The following is a 14,233-nucleotide window of genomic DNA, read 5'->3' as shown; positions in this document are numbered from 1 at the left end:
ATATTTACAGAGGATATGGCTCCACACACACATGCACACGGCCAGTTTAAACAAACATCACAGTATTAAAAAAACACCAAGACATAACAGCTTACTTTTTTTCTAACAGAACTTTTTTTCTTCTTCTCACCTTGTGTTTATTCTGTCCTCCCCTCTCTGCTCCCTTTCATTTCCTCTCAGTTCCACAGTCTGGCAGCCACATCAGCCAATTCTGTCATTTGATATGATACAGTAGAATCGCATCAACGCTCTCTGACCACCCTGTACCTGTCAGATGCCCCTAACTATCCAGGAAATCCTGGATTTGAAAACCATAATGTGCGACTTCGTCCATGATTATCTTAATATGGTCTCTGGGTTTTTAACAGTTTGTTGCAGGGAGTTCACAAGCTTCCTATTGAACATTTTGCTTGAAAAGGCAGTTTTCTTCTTCTTGATGAGCAGGCACTTTTATACAAAGCAAAGACAGTGCATTAAGGTGCTGGCTCTGGTTTCAATCATGTAGCTGTTCATGCATTTTTACTACATGCTGTACATTAACTGATCAGCCACAACAGGACTTAAAGGTTAGTCCTGAAAGTCCTAAAAAAGGACTATCAGGTGAAGTGAAGAACATTGATCGTCTGGTTACAATTCAGGGTTCTTCAGTCCAGGCATTCATGTGAATGACACTTGACATGCACCACCAACCCGAACACAGTTAAAGCCCAAGTACATCCACTCATGCCAACTGCACTCCCAGATGGCAGTGGTGCCCCAAGGAATGTGACGAAGAGGTTGATGCGTTGACCTGGCCTCCAAATATCCCCGATCCCAATCTGATTGAGCATCCATAAGATGTACAAGTACAATCAATGGCCCCGGATCCGCTGCCAACACCCTTGTGGCAGACACCACAGGACATCCCCAGAGGTCCTGTATCCATCCCTCGACATGTCAGAGTCAAGTTTGATCCACATTGGGGCCTTCATGGTTTGGACTCGTTCTGGCACGTCCCTTTTAATACCTGATCAGATATGGATCTTGGGAATTTGGAGGCCATGTCGATGCCTCAACCTCATTGTCATGTTCCTCGGGCCATTCCTGTCATCCTGCCATCAGGGAGTGTTGTTGCCATGAGGGGTGTACTTGGTCTGTAACAGTGTTTTAGTGGGAAGTGTGTGTCAAGTGACACCCACATGAATTCCAGGACCAACGGTTTCCCAGCAGAACATTGCATTAAAATGATCCATGTTACTGACTTCACCTGTTACTCCTTTACATGTTCTAGCTGATCAGTGTAGCTGCATTTGCACTGAGGAAAACTACTGATTAGTATTTTATCACACAAATGAACCTGCTCTTCGTGAATTCTGGTGACTAGATATAGAAGAAATCTTGAGTTTTTGTGAATCAGTTGGGGCTCCTACAACAGCTGTGACTGCCAACAATGAACATGATGGAAAAACGATTAAACACATTAAGATTAAACAAGGGAGTCTGATTCGAAGCTCCAGGGGTGAGGAGGGATGGTGGAAAGGATCCAGGCATCCTGGACGACAGGAGAGAGACAGTGGTTGGAAAAAAAAGGACTTTCCAGAACAAGTTCTACGCCCACGTCACGCCGCAAAGGTTCAAGAGTGGTGGTGGTCGGGAAGCTCCAGAAGCCTAGAGGGTCCAGAAAATTCTGGAACCCTCCCTTGTGGCGGAAGCTCAGGAGAGCTTTAGATCAGCTGGAGCAGTTCCAGAAGCTCCACAGCAGAACCATGGAGAATGTTGGGCGGCAGTTCCAGAATAACTAAACAGAAGCCTTAAATAGTATTGTGGGCGGTTCCCAAACAACGGGTCAGGTCCCATCGTTCCTCTAGTCTCCTCTGTCACTGACGCTGCCGGCAGGGTGGTGTCACAACATTTTTTACAGTTATCCAGGCTGTTCCAAAACCTGGGAGGAAGCTCCCGAGGGTCGGCCCCAGAACACTGAGCTAAGTTCTAGAACCTGGTGCTGTGGGCAAAGCTGTCAGACATGATGATGTTCTTGTAGAAGTTGTCGGAGCGCGTGGAGCAGTAATCTTTCACCTTGTCGATCATCTGGCTGACAGGGAGGATGGAGGACGAGGAGGGAGAGGAGTTGGGCTGCACCTCAGAGGAGGAAGGGGACGAGGAGATGCTCCTGGGGCTGGTTTGATTGGAGTAACATTTATCTGCATTCAGGGTACAAAAAAAGACAGGGACACACAAGGATTATGACTTGATTATGCAGTAATCAATGGATTGTTAGAAGGAAGGGTAAGAATCTTTAATTTAATTTAATTTAATTTAATTTAATTTAATTTAATTTAATTCAGGGTGTCACTCAGCAGGAAAAAATGTATCTCTGGGGACCATGCCGATGGGTAATTAGACAGGATGAAAAGATTCCCACCACAAATCATGACCAAACGGACATTTCTATTCCAAGAGGTACCACCAGAAACACCAGTGACATTCAACAATGAAACATCTAGCCAGTCTTCTCGACACAAGGAGTCAGCACTTACAACCAACTCTTGAACACTACAGAACTCCTGGATAAAATGATTGCACTGGTGTACTCCATCAGTGAAACAGCAAGGACCCAAGACGAAAAACTGAATTATCAAAACAGTCACGGCATTCACCAGGAGGAGGTCAAACGTAACTGAGCAGGAGACAGTGGACAGCCAGAGAAAATCCACAATCGAACAACAAAAACGATTTTGAACAGAAAGGGCTACCGTCTCTTATTGGGGTCTCAATGTGATCAGGACAGTAGAACTTCAAATTCATTCTTGAGAACTGATCTTAACCTGAAAAAATCTTTAGGGCGAGATCATTTCAGCTTTTGGGAAGCGGTCCCAGGATCTGCTGTTGGTACTTTGGGTCAAATAGAGATTGACTTATTCTCACTGCAGTTGTCAACACAATTTTAAAACTAGGTTTCAATGAATGGAATACCCAACTTTTTGTGCTACAATTACTACCTCATGTTACTCTCCCAGAGGAGCCTGCCACGGGAAAAACAGCTTAATGGGTGCAATTTCTGACCACCTGCACCAGGCCTTTGGTTCTCCATGTGTTTATTCATATATAGTCACATTGCTGTGTTAAATTCTTAATCCAGGCTTTCCAGGCAATCTGGTTGATGTTTTTATTTTTCTCTCTTAAGAATGAGGTTGCTTAGTTTGGCGTTCTTCCCTCTCAGGCCCTTGCAATTATAAAGTTTCCAGAGCCAACGGATAACACAACCAGGCCAAGTGAAGCCTCGGTAGGTCATGTTGAGGATTTTCAACAGCAGCCTTGTTTATACAGGCATATGTGGATATCATGTTCAACTTGATCCCTGCATCATTTTTCAAAATATGTGCATACCTGATGTAGAATGACAACTTCCAGTGCTGCTATGTTTTGATATCATTATGCTGCCATTTGTCATTTGGACCTTCAAAACTCTCGCGTAATGGGGATTATGTGTTGGTTAGACTTCAGAGAACTGGATGGGAAGCATTAGTAGAGATAGCTAAAACATAATTAACCTGCAACGGCTGAGGTATGAATCTTTGGGGCTGGATACATTGTTCTGTTGAGGCCCCCAATAAAAATATCAAGAAGCTGAGCAGATTCTTTAACTCTGAAAAACAATTCAGACTTGCTCGTCTGAAGAGTTTCCTACCTACCATGTAAATAATACCATTTGGCATCACTGGCACAAGTGGTGAAAACAGATTGTTGTATGAAATCATAAACCATCACTAATCAGCACAGGTTGTTCAGCAGATAACAGAAAATGAGAAAGTCAGGTGAAGAAGTATAATGATTGACAAAATCTGCATATGGAGGAGGTCAGGGTGGATGGTTGGGTCAAACAAGCACAGGACTTTAATCCAGGTGACCGCTGTTGTGAAACAAAAACTAAATAGTGAGTTATTTTAATTTACTGACGTAGTTAAGTGAGATCACGTACGTGCCATAACTGCAGTTACAGCAGTAACATATACATTTTAAACCTAAGCCTAAGCAGGTTTTTCCTAAACCCAACCAAACTGCGAGTGTATGGTGGTCTGGTACGGCCATGTGGGTTTGTGAACGGTTAAATGTGTAATTTTAAGAGTCATTGCCAATCGATCTATACAGTTGATTACGTATGAGGATGTGTTCTCTAGTATCATCGCTGCGAATGTAAGGACGTCTGGAAAAGTGAATCCATTGAATGTTAAGTGTCTTCATGGAACCTTCGACTAAAACGAGTGACAAGTAGAACAATGAGAGGTAAATCCAGCAAAAACCAGGAAGCTGGCGTAGGAAAGATTTCTTAACTTGTTTTAATGTTTTGTTTAAATTATTTTAAATGCTTTTAATGTAATAATTGAATAGTAATTTTTGCTGGATTTCTGTTGATCATTGTGATAGTTGGGCGACTCGGACCAATTCAGGGCAGAGTAATACCGGGTTCTGGGAACGCCGGAGCTAATAGGAAGAAACGGTGTTTTTTCCTATTAAGCTGTTTTACCGCTGGATTGGGGGCCAACTCAGGGCCGAGTGGAACCAAGTGGAGACAAGGGGTCACTTAAGGTTATCACCGCTGGTTGGCTGTTTTTTCAGAATTTGTAGCGTAAACAAACTGAATTCACGGTGACGACCGGGTCTTAAGGATAAATATAAAGTGCACTGGGACGAGTGACAAGTAGAACAATGGGGGGTAAGTCCAGCAAAAACAAGGGAGCTGGCGTAGGAAAGATTTCTTAACTTGTTTTAATGTTTTGTTTTAATGTATTTTAAATGCTTTTAATGTAATTTTTATGCGCCTGTAAAGCACTTTGAGTTGCCTTGTGTCTGAATTGTGCTATATAAATAAACTTGCCTTGCCTTGCCTAAAATATTCAGAGATAACTTTACATTTTATTAATTATTTCAGGATCTTTATGGTTTTTGCAGCTGTGAAATGAGCTCCGGTATCAGACAAATACATTTGTCTTCTTGTTGAGAATGTCATCATAAATTTACAGTAATGTCATTTTAATCAACCGTCTGTTGTAATTTGGACCAACAATAGCAGCCTTCAGAGTTGTACATCTGAAATGTTCTTACAGAAAATGAGCCAAAGTATTTAAGCAAAATGTATAGAGTTAGGGCCAAATCAAGCACATACTGTCTGGTCCTCTGGTACCATCAAGAAGGCCTCTGAATCAGGCTGTTCAGCCAAAGTCTTCCTTGGCATGAAAGCTGAGTTTAATCACTGCTCTGTGCTATATGTGACTAATTAAAAAAAAAGGAATGAATTTGCCATATTTTCTTTCCAACATACACCCAAGATTCCCAGCCTCTCTTCCAAACTAGTGTCCCGATGCAACATGAAGCTACGGGGTCAGAATCGAGTTGCCTGTTGGCGCGGGCCACAGTCACGACTTCCCTGAATCCTGCATCACTGATTATGCCCCTGGCTCCTCACAGCGATGTGCAGCTGGTCCCATCCAGCAATTCTGACTTCTGAAATGTCCTATGATGTCACATTTAATCTATGTTTGTTTTTGTTTCTGTATCCCCTCTGAACCACAGAAACATTTTCCCCTCAGATTGACTTCAGCATGCACATTAGGAAAAGATTGAAACTGAGGGGGGAGTCGTGGTTGAACTAGTGTCAAAGTAAAGACCTGTGGAAACATCAGGTCAACCGCTGGCCATGAACTAGGTACATGTTCTGGGAAGGAGTTATTCTCCGACCTCAAACATCCGGAAACCATTCAATAAGAGATGGATGCTCGTGGAGAAACTAAAGGTTGTTGACAGTCCTCAGACAGAAAAACATTGAGGAGAAGGATCCTGTATTCAGTCCATGATGTCTGTTTACAGTGGAAGTTTTGAGCTGGTTAACTATGTAACATGTTGGAACCATAGGTGCAGTGCTACCAGAGCGCACTTGGAGCACCACTCCGGCACCTTTTTTCTGTGAGGAAGTGAGGAAATAAAATGTTCACAGTTTGTTTAATCTGGTTAAAAATAAGTCACATTTTAAGCACTTGAAGATCCAATCATGACTCAAGCATATATCCTGCCAGAGAGCCAAAAAACAACAACAACAAAACAGAATGGTCGAAGATGTCATATCAACATTTGAGGTGTGCTGATTGATTCACGACGTTAACTCATGCTTTGCTTTGATCGACGCATTATATTCTGACCACGATGAAGTCAGTCCAACATTTAAACGTGTGCTTAGTTATAACTGAATAAAGTATTGAAACTTGCCACTGTAGGTCCAGTGGTTACTTGACCTTCGAAACGAGCAATCAGATTATAAAAAAAGAACCCTAACTTTAATCGGCCAAGATTACATTAGAAAAAATTTGCAATTTAAATATAATATTTTTTTTCTGGTACTTGATTATGTCTTTAAAATATGGCAATTTTAAAATTCAAATTTTTCATATTAACCAACATTCTACTTAAGATAAAATATATAACATTTTTGTACTAAAATGTCTAAAAACGTCTCATTTGTTCTATGTGTTGTTGAGTTGTGTACTTAAATTATCCCAAATGTTTCCAACAATGTTCAAACCAGAGAAATCCACAAGTTTACTCAAGGCGACGGTGCGTTTCATTTGGCCACCCGTCACTTTAAACTTCCAGCAGAGAGTCAGAGAGTCAGGAGGAAGTCAGAGATTGGGAGTCAGAGGTCACCTCCATGGATCACTGCTGCAGTCAGGTTGATAAAGAGGAGTGAAGATAAACCCACTTTTCAAAAGTCAAAAAGTAATCTCTGAGTTCTCCTTGCGTCAATAATTGGCACCAGATCAGCTCATTTTAAAGGTTATCATATTATTTTACTATTAACTAGAGTCAGACAAGAGAGCACAGTAAAATTGGCCAGTATATCGTTATCAGATACTTTAAATTCCAAACAGTCTTATCGGTAAATCCAGTTTTGGCTTGAGTAATTACCCGACACTAAAAGTAATTAGAAACATTATTACTTTACTTTGTGTCACTCAGCTCAGCTTCGTGTCTTTAAACAACTCCACAACTTCCACACCAACACGTCACATCTTCAGTGTTTAACAGGAGCAGAATTGGAATAGAGTTATGGTACAACAAGCAGCCACCCTACAATTTGGAGGGATTTACTGACCATCAACAGTTAGCATTACATTTGTTCCACACAGCTCAGGATGTCAAGACAATGAAGCAGCGGGACTCACACACCCTCCAACAGGCGATCCTTAAATGTGGGATTACACACAACATGTGAATAAAACAACTTCAGGGTCAGAGGCAGTCATGTTTTTGTCCTCACTCACTGAGTCAAAACATCTCCAAAAGATGTCAGTTTAAACGTCTTTGTCAACGTTGAAAAGCCGTCCAGTGAAGAGCCAGAATTAAAATATTTGACGTCTTCTCAACGTTCACTATTGATGTCCAAGTGACACCCTTACAGGGTTCAAGATTAAAGTCTTTACAATGTTATTTGAAACTTTTCAACTTCAGTGACAGACATCTAAAGAACTTCTTGTGATTCAAAATTAAAGTTTTTATGACAGCCAAATTTTACTCCATGCAGCAAAAACTACATGAAGGATTTTAATCCCGAGCCTTAACCTCAGTAGCCTGCATGAGGTCTGGTACATCTGTCGCTGGTAAGCTACAACGGTCATGTTGTTTTGGGAGTCACTGCATTCAATCGCTTCAGTCGGTCACTCAACCCTACTCATTACTTGACATGTTAGTCAGTAATGCATTACAGCCCAAAACAAAGCATCACAATAACATACTAACTGAAAAGTTTGGAGATTTGGAGAATTATAGAAGACTAAAAACTGATTATTTGTAATTCTTTAAAGTCCTGGACGAGCTAAAGACATTCTGACAAGAATTTGGGCAGAAATTAGCGAGCACATGGCCAACAAAATGAAACAGACAAGGGTCCGTCTGTTATGCTTGGAGGAAAATCAAGTGTTACATCAAAAACTGTCCACCAGCTAGCCAAGACGCTCGTGTCTCTGTTCATATCTGCCACAGGCTGATTGAATGATGTCCAGAATTAACACTCGAGAGTCGGAACACAGCCGAGGTTCTATGTTTGCCAAGTTTATCTGGAAACTGTAACCAGCGCCTCTCACATGCATCAGTCAAGTCTCTGGCTGAGTCGACCGAGTAGCAACAATGTGAGGAATCACACACAGTCGAAGTACTCTGGCTAAGTCTTGATACGATGACGGGGTGATTTCCTGGCAAAAAGAGATGCAAGAAGAATTCAGAAACTACTGAACTAAATACTGCAGCTGTCAAACCATCAACTGTAAAAATAGTGGACGGAGCCACCATGATGTCACTCAAAAGTTTCTGAAAAACCAGGATAAAGCTCAATTTGGGTAATACCAGCCATCGCCATCTTTTTAGTACCTGACTCATTCTTAACAACAGGGTGCAAACAGGTGGAGCTCTGTCCACAGCTGTCTCCTTCAGAGCTCGCCAGCTCCAGCAGCTGTTTGCATGTTTACGCTAACAAGTTTGCTTGTTAATCCAAAACACTGAAGAAGGAGTCACTCAAAGCGGCCACACCCTTAATCATCATTAATTTGAAGCATTAATATAATTTAAACAAGTGAGTTATCTAAAAATTCACCACCGCTAAATTTTTTATGAGCGGGGAAATTAGCTGCCAGGCTGTTAACATGTTTATTTCTGCTGTAAAGTTGGATATTTTAACCTGGGCATAACCTTGGGATTGACTCGCTTTTGGAGCCTCAAGTGGCCATTCGAGGAACTGCTAACTGAATAGGCTAAATATAGGCTAAACGTCAATGGGCAGTAGTGTTGTTTTCTGAGTGCAAAGGTGTTGTTGCTTTGAGCCTTTTTTCAAACAAAAACCCGTTACAGAGTAGAAAAGACTGTTTCCAGACGTTCAGACTGGAAAAAAAAGGACTGGACAATAAAATATGATTGGGGAAGGTCATAAATCCTTCTGTGAGTTTGATGTCTTGTCAGACAGTTAAACACTGCTTGCTAACTTATGATGCATCATGTTGCTGCCAATGTGGCTGTTCTGTCTCAATTTGGATGTGTTCAGGTCCAGCATATTTTGGATTCGGTCTATCCTCGTGTTCTTTATAGATAGGTGTTTTTTTATGACCAGTTGGTTTCGGTTGGCTTTTCATGGGTTCATCTTGGATTGGGTAAAAACAGACCAAATCTTGTGATGCCAGTGATGCATCATGTTGCTGCCAAAGTGGCTGTTCTGTCTCAATTTGGATGTGTTCAGGTCCAGCATATTTTGGATTCGGTCTATCCTCGTGTTCTTTTGAGATTAGGTGTCTTATGACGACCAATTGGTTTCAGGTGGCTATTCTGGGATTCCTTTTGGATTGGGTAAATCATTTTAACCCATGAAGATCTCTATTGTGCAGTGAGAGATTGTTTTCCAGAAGGTTTCAGTGATTTGGAAGTTTGATGGTATTGCATTACTCAAGCATTTGTCAAAACACATTCTGAATTTGTGAAGTCAGCGACTATCCAGTCTGATTACTTACTGTTGATAAAAGGTGGTCTGTAAGGTTCAGTTTTGAGTCCTGTCCTCTGCACTACCTACATTAATGACACTGTCTCACCATTGAATGGCTGTCAACAGCATCTCTATGCTGATGACACTATTGTATATTGTAACGCTGATTCTGTAAACCTACAACTTTCCTTAAATGCTCTACAAGATGCTCTGATCAATCTTAAACTAGTACTGAAGGCACATCAAACAAGATTTATGCTGTTTACCGGAACCAGAGGTATTGACTGTAGTTGTTTGCATATATCCACTGCAAATGGGTCGAACATTGAAGGAGTTACTGACTATAAATACTGACAAATTAGTTAGGCAATAGTTAGGGATATTGAATGATAAATTGGGTAAGTCTTATCTATAAAGCCCTTGCTGGAAAGCCACCACCATACCTATCACAGATGCTGGATTGAACTTTGGAAGAAACTCGCACAAGTTACAGACTTATGCTAAAGGTTCCCTGAGGACGGTGTGAATTTAGAAAGTCAGCCACCCAACTTCAGCTCACATTAAAGACCCATAGTCTACTAACCTATGATCACAAACCTCCCTGCCTCTCATTGTGCCCTGTCCTCAACATGATTGTAAATGAGGGCAACCTCAATGGTTCTTTGAGTTTAATCCAGGTTTGAATGAATGTAACATGATCGAAGAGTGCAGCAGAACAATAAGAATAAATGGATGGACGTTTTATATAATATATATTTTGTATATTTATATGTTTTGATTGTGAAATAACCCAAATTCTCGCACACTTTCCATCACTTTTACTCTTGGTCATTGGGCAAGGTTTGGTCTGAGGACTGAAAAGTTTATTTTTGCACAAATATAAAACAGATTAAAGCCAGAAAACAGAATAAAACAAATGTGACACGAAACATCCAGATGTCACAGGCTTACACAACAGACCTCCCATCAACCTAAAAAACAATAAATTCATTGTCTCATTTTAGGAGTTGCCGTCCAGAGCTCATTAAGCACCTTGACTGTGTTAAACAGCCTCTTCAGCCTCCTGTCAGCTGGTGGTGAATCTGAGAAGTCGTTATTTGGGAAAAAAAACAAGTGTGTTTATATGATTTTACTGAAATTTAAACCACAAGTTTGTTTATCTGGCAACACAGAGAGAAAGAATGAACACCACAGGGTGAAACAAAATGTCCTGCCTGGATACAGCAGATACAATAATTGTGATGAAATATTAGAAGTGACAAGTGCATTCATTCCTGTGGGTCGAGAACACACACACACTGATGCAACACAAAACATTAAGTGTGTGTGAGGCCCACACACCGAAGCCAGACGTCAAGATTTACGACACCTTCAGCCTCACTGATTAAATTAATCTGTTGACTGTTTCATCAACACGTTATGAAGCACAGGAGGCTGTGAGGAACATGAACCCTGGATTCATTCACTGCAGCTCAGGACTACTGTTTCATGGGACTTAAGGAAGAGGCACTGAAAGCAGCACTGGACAAACAAATCTGCAACTTTATATTTTAAGGCCAACAGACTGAGCTGAATTTTGTAATTAAAAAAGGTTTCCCTGGCAGGACTAATGTGACAATATCATATTTTGTTTCGATTTCTTCATCTTGTTCCGAAGTTGAGGGACAACACCGTCGCCTGCAGATCACATTTATATTTATATCATTCACCCTTGGCCACATGCATTCCCTTAAACACGTGGTTTTAGTTTATCTCACCACAGAGATACTGTTGAATCTTGGCAGTAAAATCTTTGCAGATGTGTAAAATATGTTTTGGTTCTTCTGTCGAATATGTTGAAGAAAAAATAAACGAGATGTGTTTTGATTGTGGTGATGAACTGATGAACCGCTGACACTGCCTTGAAATTCAGTCATCGAAATTGAAAACTGATGTAGAGCGACTTTTGATTTACAACCAAAATCATGACATTCCTATTATATAATTAGTAATAAATGCTGTGCTGTGGTTGTAAATACCCCCGTTAATTTCCTGTTTTAATAGAGATGCAAATTAAATGAGTGTCTCAGTTTCTGGTAGGATGTGTGTCATGGTACCTGGCAACCCAACCTAGAGACAGAGGAGAGCATATGCGAACGACCCCGTCTGACGTCTGTCACTGTGCTAATCAACAGCCCTTGTCACACAGAGATTCTGCAATATCGCAGCAACGAAGGCTCGACACAGCGTTTCATTCAGCACGCCGACATTGTGGAACCAAAAAGAGGTGTGAGGGTAACATCGTAACGTTCAGATCTGTGATTTCTTTTAGCGTGCATCATGCAAAGTGACAAAGACACGTTTTTTGCTCTAAATGACATCATCACATAATCACCATCAGTAAACAGCGGACCCTGTCTGGCTCTCACTCCCAGAGGATGCTGTTCTCCAGGGGAAGTTCACTGAAGTATTGGTTGGGAGGGCTGACCATCATGGTGACTTTTCCTTAAAATGATGATTTTATTTTCTATATAACTTGCCAAAGACAGTAACTACAACAACACAATAGTGGAAGTTTTTTGCTCGAAATCACCACCAGTAAACAGCAGGAGCTGCCTGGCTGTCAGACACTGTTTTTTGGGCGGAAGTATGATGAAGAGTCGGTAGGACTGACAGGATGACGTATAAATCTGTATTTTTTTCCTCATTTCAGATGCTGAAGACACGACCTGCTGCCACATTACTGTTGTTTGGTCCTGTAACGTTGCTTTGTGGGTTGAAGTGTGGGACATTTCACTTTTATTTGATGAGTGAAGGATCTGTTTAGTTGTCAGACTGTAAACGCCATCAGTCCTGAAAAGGCAGTGTGAGAGGGGCTTAAGAAGGCATTCACACTGGCAAAAGCCCGACTTTAGCCGAGGGCTTGCTGGCCCCCGCTTCAGAGAAGGGATAGCCCCAACAGTGTGGGGTTATCCCCAGAAAATCAACTAAACAGGGGCTAAGAGGTGCCGAGTGAAACCCCAGAAAATCTCTTTCCGGGCTAATGTTGGCAGGTTTGATAAGTTAAAGAGAGGTATTGCACTGTGCACCCCCAGTCCACTGATGTTCACAGTGCAGGAAATGAAAGGCGTCACAGCCTCAGTCTGGTGAGCTGGTGAACAAAGTGGAGCATTTAGCAGCTGAAGAGGCCGAGACTTCCCTGGAGGTGGTGGAGACCGAAAACAGCTAAAAGAGAGTGAATATAGGACTGAAACAGAAATAAATGAGGAAAGAGGGAAATAAGAAACTAACCCGTATTATATATTAAAATTGAGTTTAATCTGGTCGTCAGGCAGGAACGAGTGAATGACATGCCTGTTTGACATTAAAGCTGCAGTCAAGACGCTAATCTGAACTCCTCAAGAGCCCACCGAGTCCCTCTCCTCACCCGCCGCCCAGTACTTATTATTCTGTATGGAATCAGTGTTTGACTTGTTTTCTTTGATGTCAGATGATCAGCCAGAAGATGAACTTAATCTTCTGCAGCTGTGTTTCTGAGAAAATGGTTCAGCCTCAGAAATGTCTCCTTTCATCTGGAACTGGCCCATAAAAAGAGATGTTTTAAAGCACTCTGGCACTGGAAACAAACAACCTGTTGTCAAATTTGTCTTTGATGCTTTTGAGGACTAAGTGTTTTGTTTTTTTCCCCTTCATATGGAACCCCTCAGAGAATATTTCATTAAGATGGATTCTGCCTCTAAAATTAAACACAGAAACGAGTCCGACTGAAATCACAATTAGTCATTTCTACAGGCTGTCAAAGTGTCTGGGCTTTTTAAATTCTTTAATTTACAGTTCATGTGTTTGGTTTGGCAGTAAATCTAAAATTCTTCGTTTTTCTTTGAGTCTGTGGGTGGAGCAAGTGCACATTTGGTTGACAGCTGAGTTGAAAGAGGGACAATATGGACAAACTTGTAGGAAAACATGGACAGGCAGTATTTAATTAGTACTGTTGTCAAAGAGAAAGAAGAGCAACATTTGCTGCCAGTTAGCTCTCTAACTTGTACGCTGCTGCAGTGCTGTTTGCCTGGAAGCTTGTTCAGGAAGTGAACCTGCAGGACAGGACATGTGTCCATGTTTGTAGGTGAGAGTTATCAAAGGTGTGTTGGCTCTGTGGAACCTGGTTCTGGTTCTGAGTCTCTGCTGAGTATTGACTTCACTCAGAGCTTCACCTAAAGTCAAACACACACACACACCCTCTGTCCGTGCTATTGCTTGCTAGCTTACGGCTAATGTGCAGTGAAGTTATCTGGCTGTTTGGGGCGAACAAACAAATAATCCTGTGGTCGCTTCGCTGGTGGTGAACACACCGCTGCTGATGAAATCTATCAGTGACTAATGTTACATTTTAGTCTCGTTCTCCGACTTCCTTCCTCTCTGACTCTCTTCCTGGAAGTTATAGCGACGGAATGAAACGCATCGTTACCTTGAGTAAAGCTTCGATGGGAACATTTGGGATACTGGCAGTACATCACCAAATCATATAACGAAGGTCTAGTTGTTTTAAGATGTTTAAATGCAGATATCTTACACATTATATCTTTAATTTATGTACGAAACAAACTTATGTTAACCTCAGTGTTTTCCAAAATGTTATCAAACTGTGAAAGCACAGTGAAGGTCGCTGGCACGCTGCAACGGTCATGTTGGCACTGGCATGTTCGCATACGAATGTCATAGCATTAAAATTAAGTCAATTCCAGTTGGACTTTAAGTTTGAAA

General features: G+C 41.4%; 1 protein-coding gene across 1 annotated transcript in view; it reads right to left on the bottom strand.

Annotated features, from left to right (window-relative positions):
- Positions 1–1,795: 1,795 nt before the first annotated feature.
- adgrg6 (adhesion G protein-coupled receptor G6) overlaps positions 1,796–14,233 on the bottom strand; it is a 75,018-nt gene continuing 62,580 nt past the window's right edge. Inside the window, exon 28 of the mRNA XM_073492482.1 lies at positions 1,796–2,180. Coding sequence (XP_073348583.1) covers positions 1,969–2,180 — 212 coding nt within the window. The 3' untranslated portion in view covers positions 1,796–1,968. The remainder of the gene's footprint in view (positions 2,181–14,233) is intronic.

The sequence above is a fragment of the Pagrus major genome, chromosome 22, assembly GCF_040436345.1.
Source record: "Pagrus major chromosome 22, Pma_NU_1.0".
Lineage (NCBI taxonomy): Eukaryota > Metazoa > Chordata > Actinopteri > Spariformes > Sparidae > Pagrus > Pagrus major.
The sequence above is the reverse complement of the archived record's forward strand: the minus strand, read 5'-3'. Positions and strand labels throughout refer to the sequence as shown.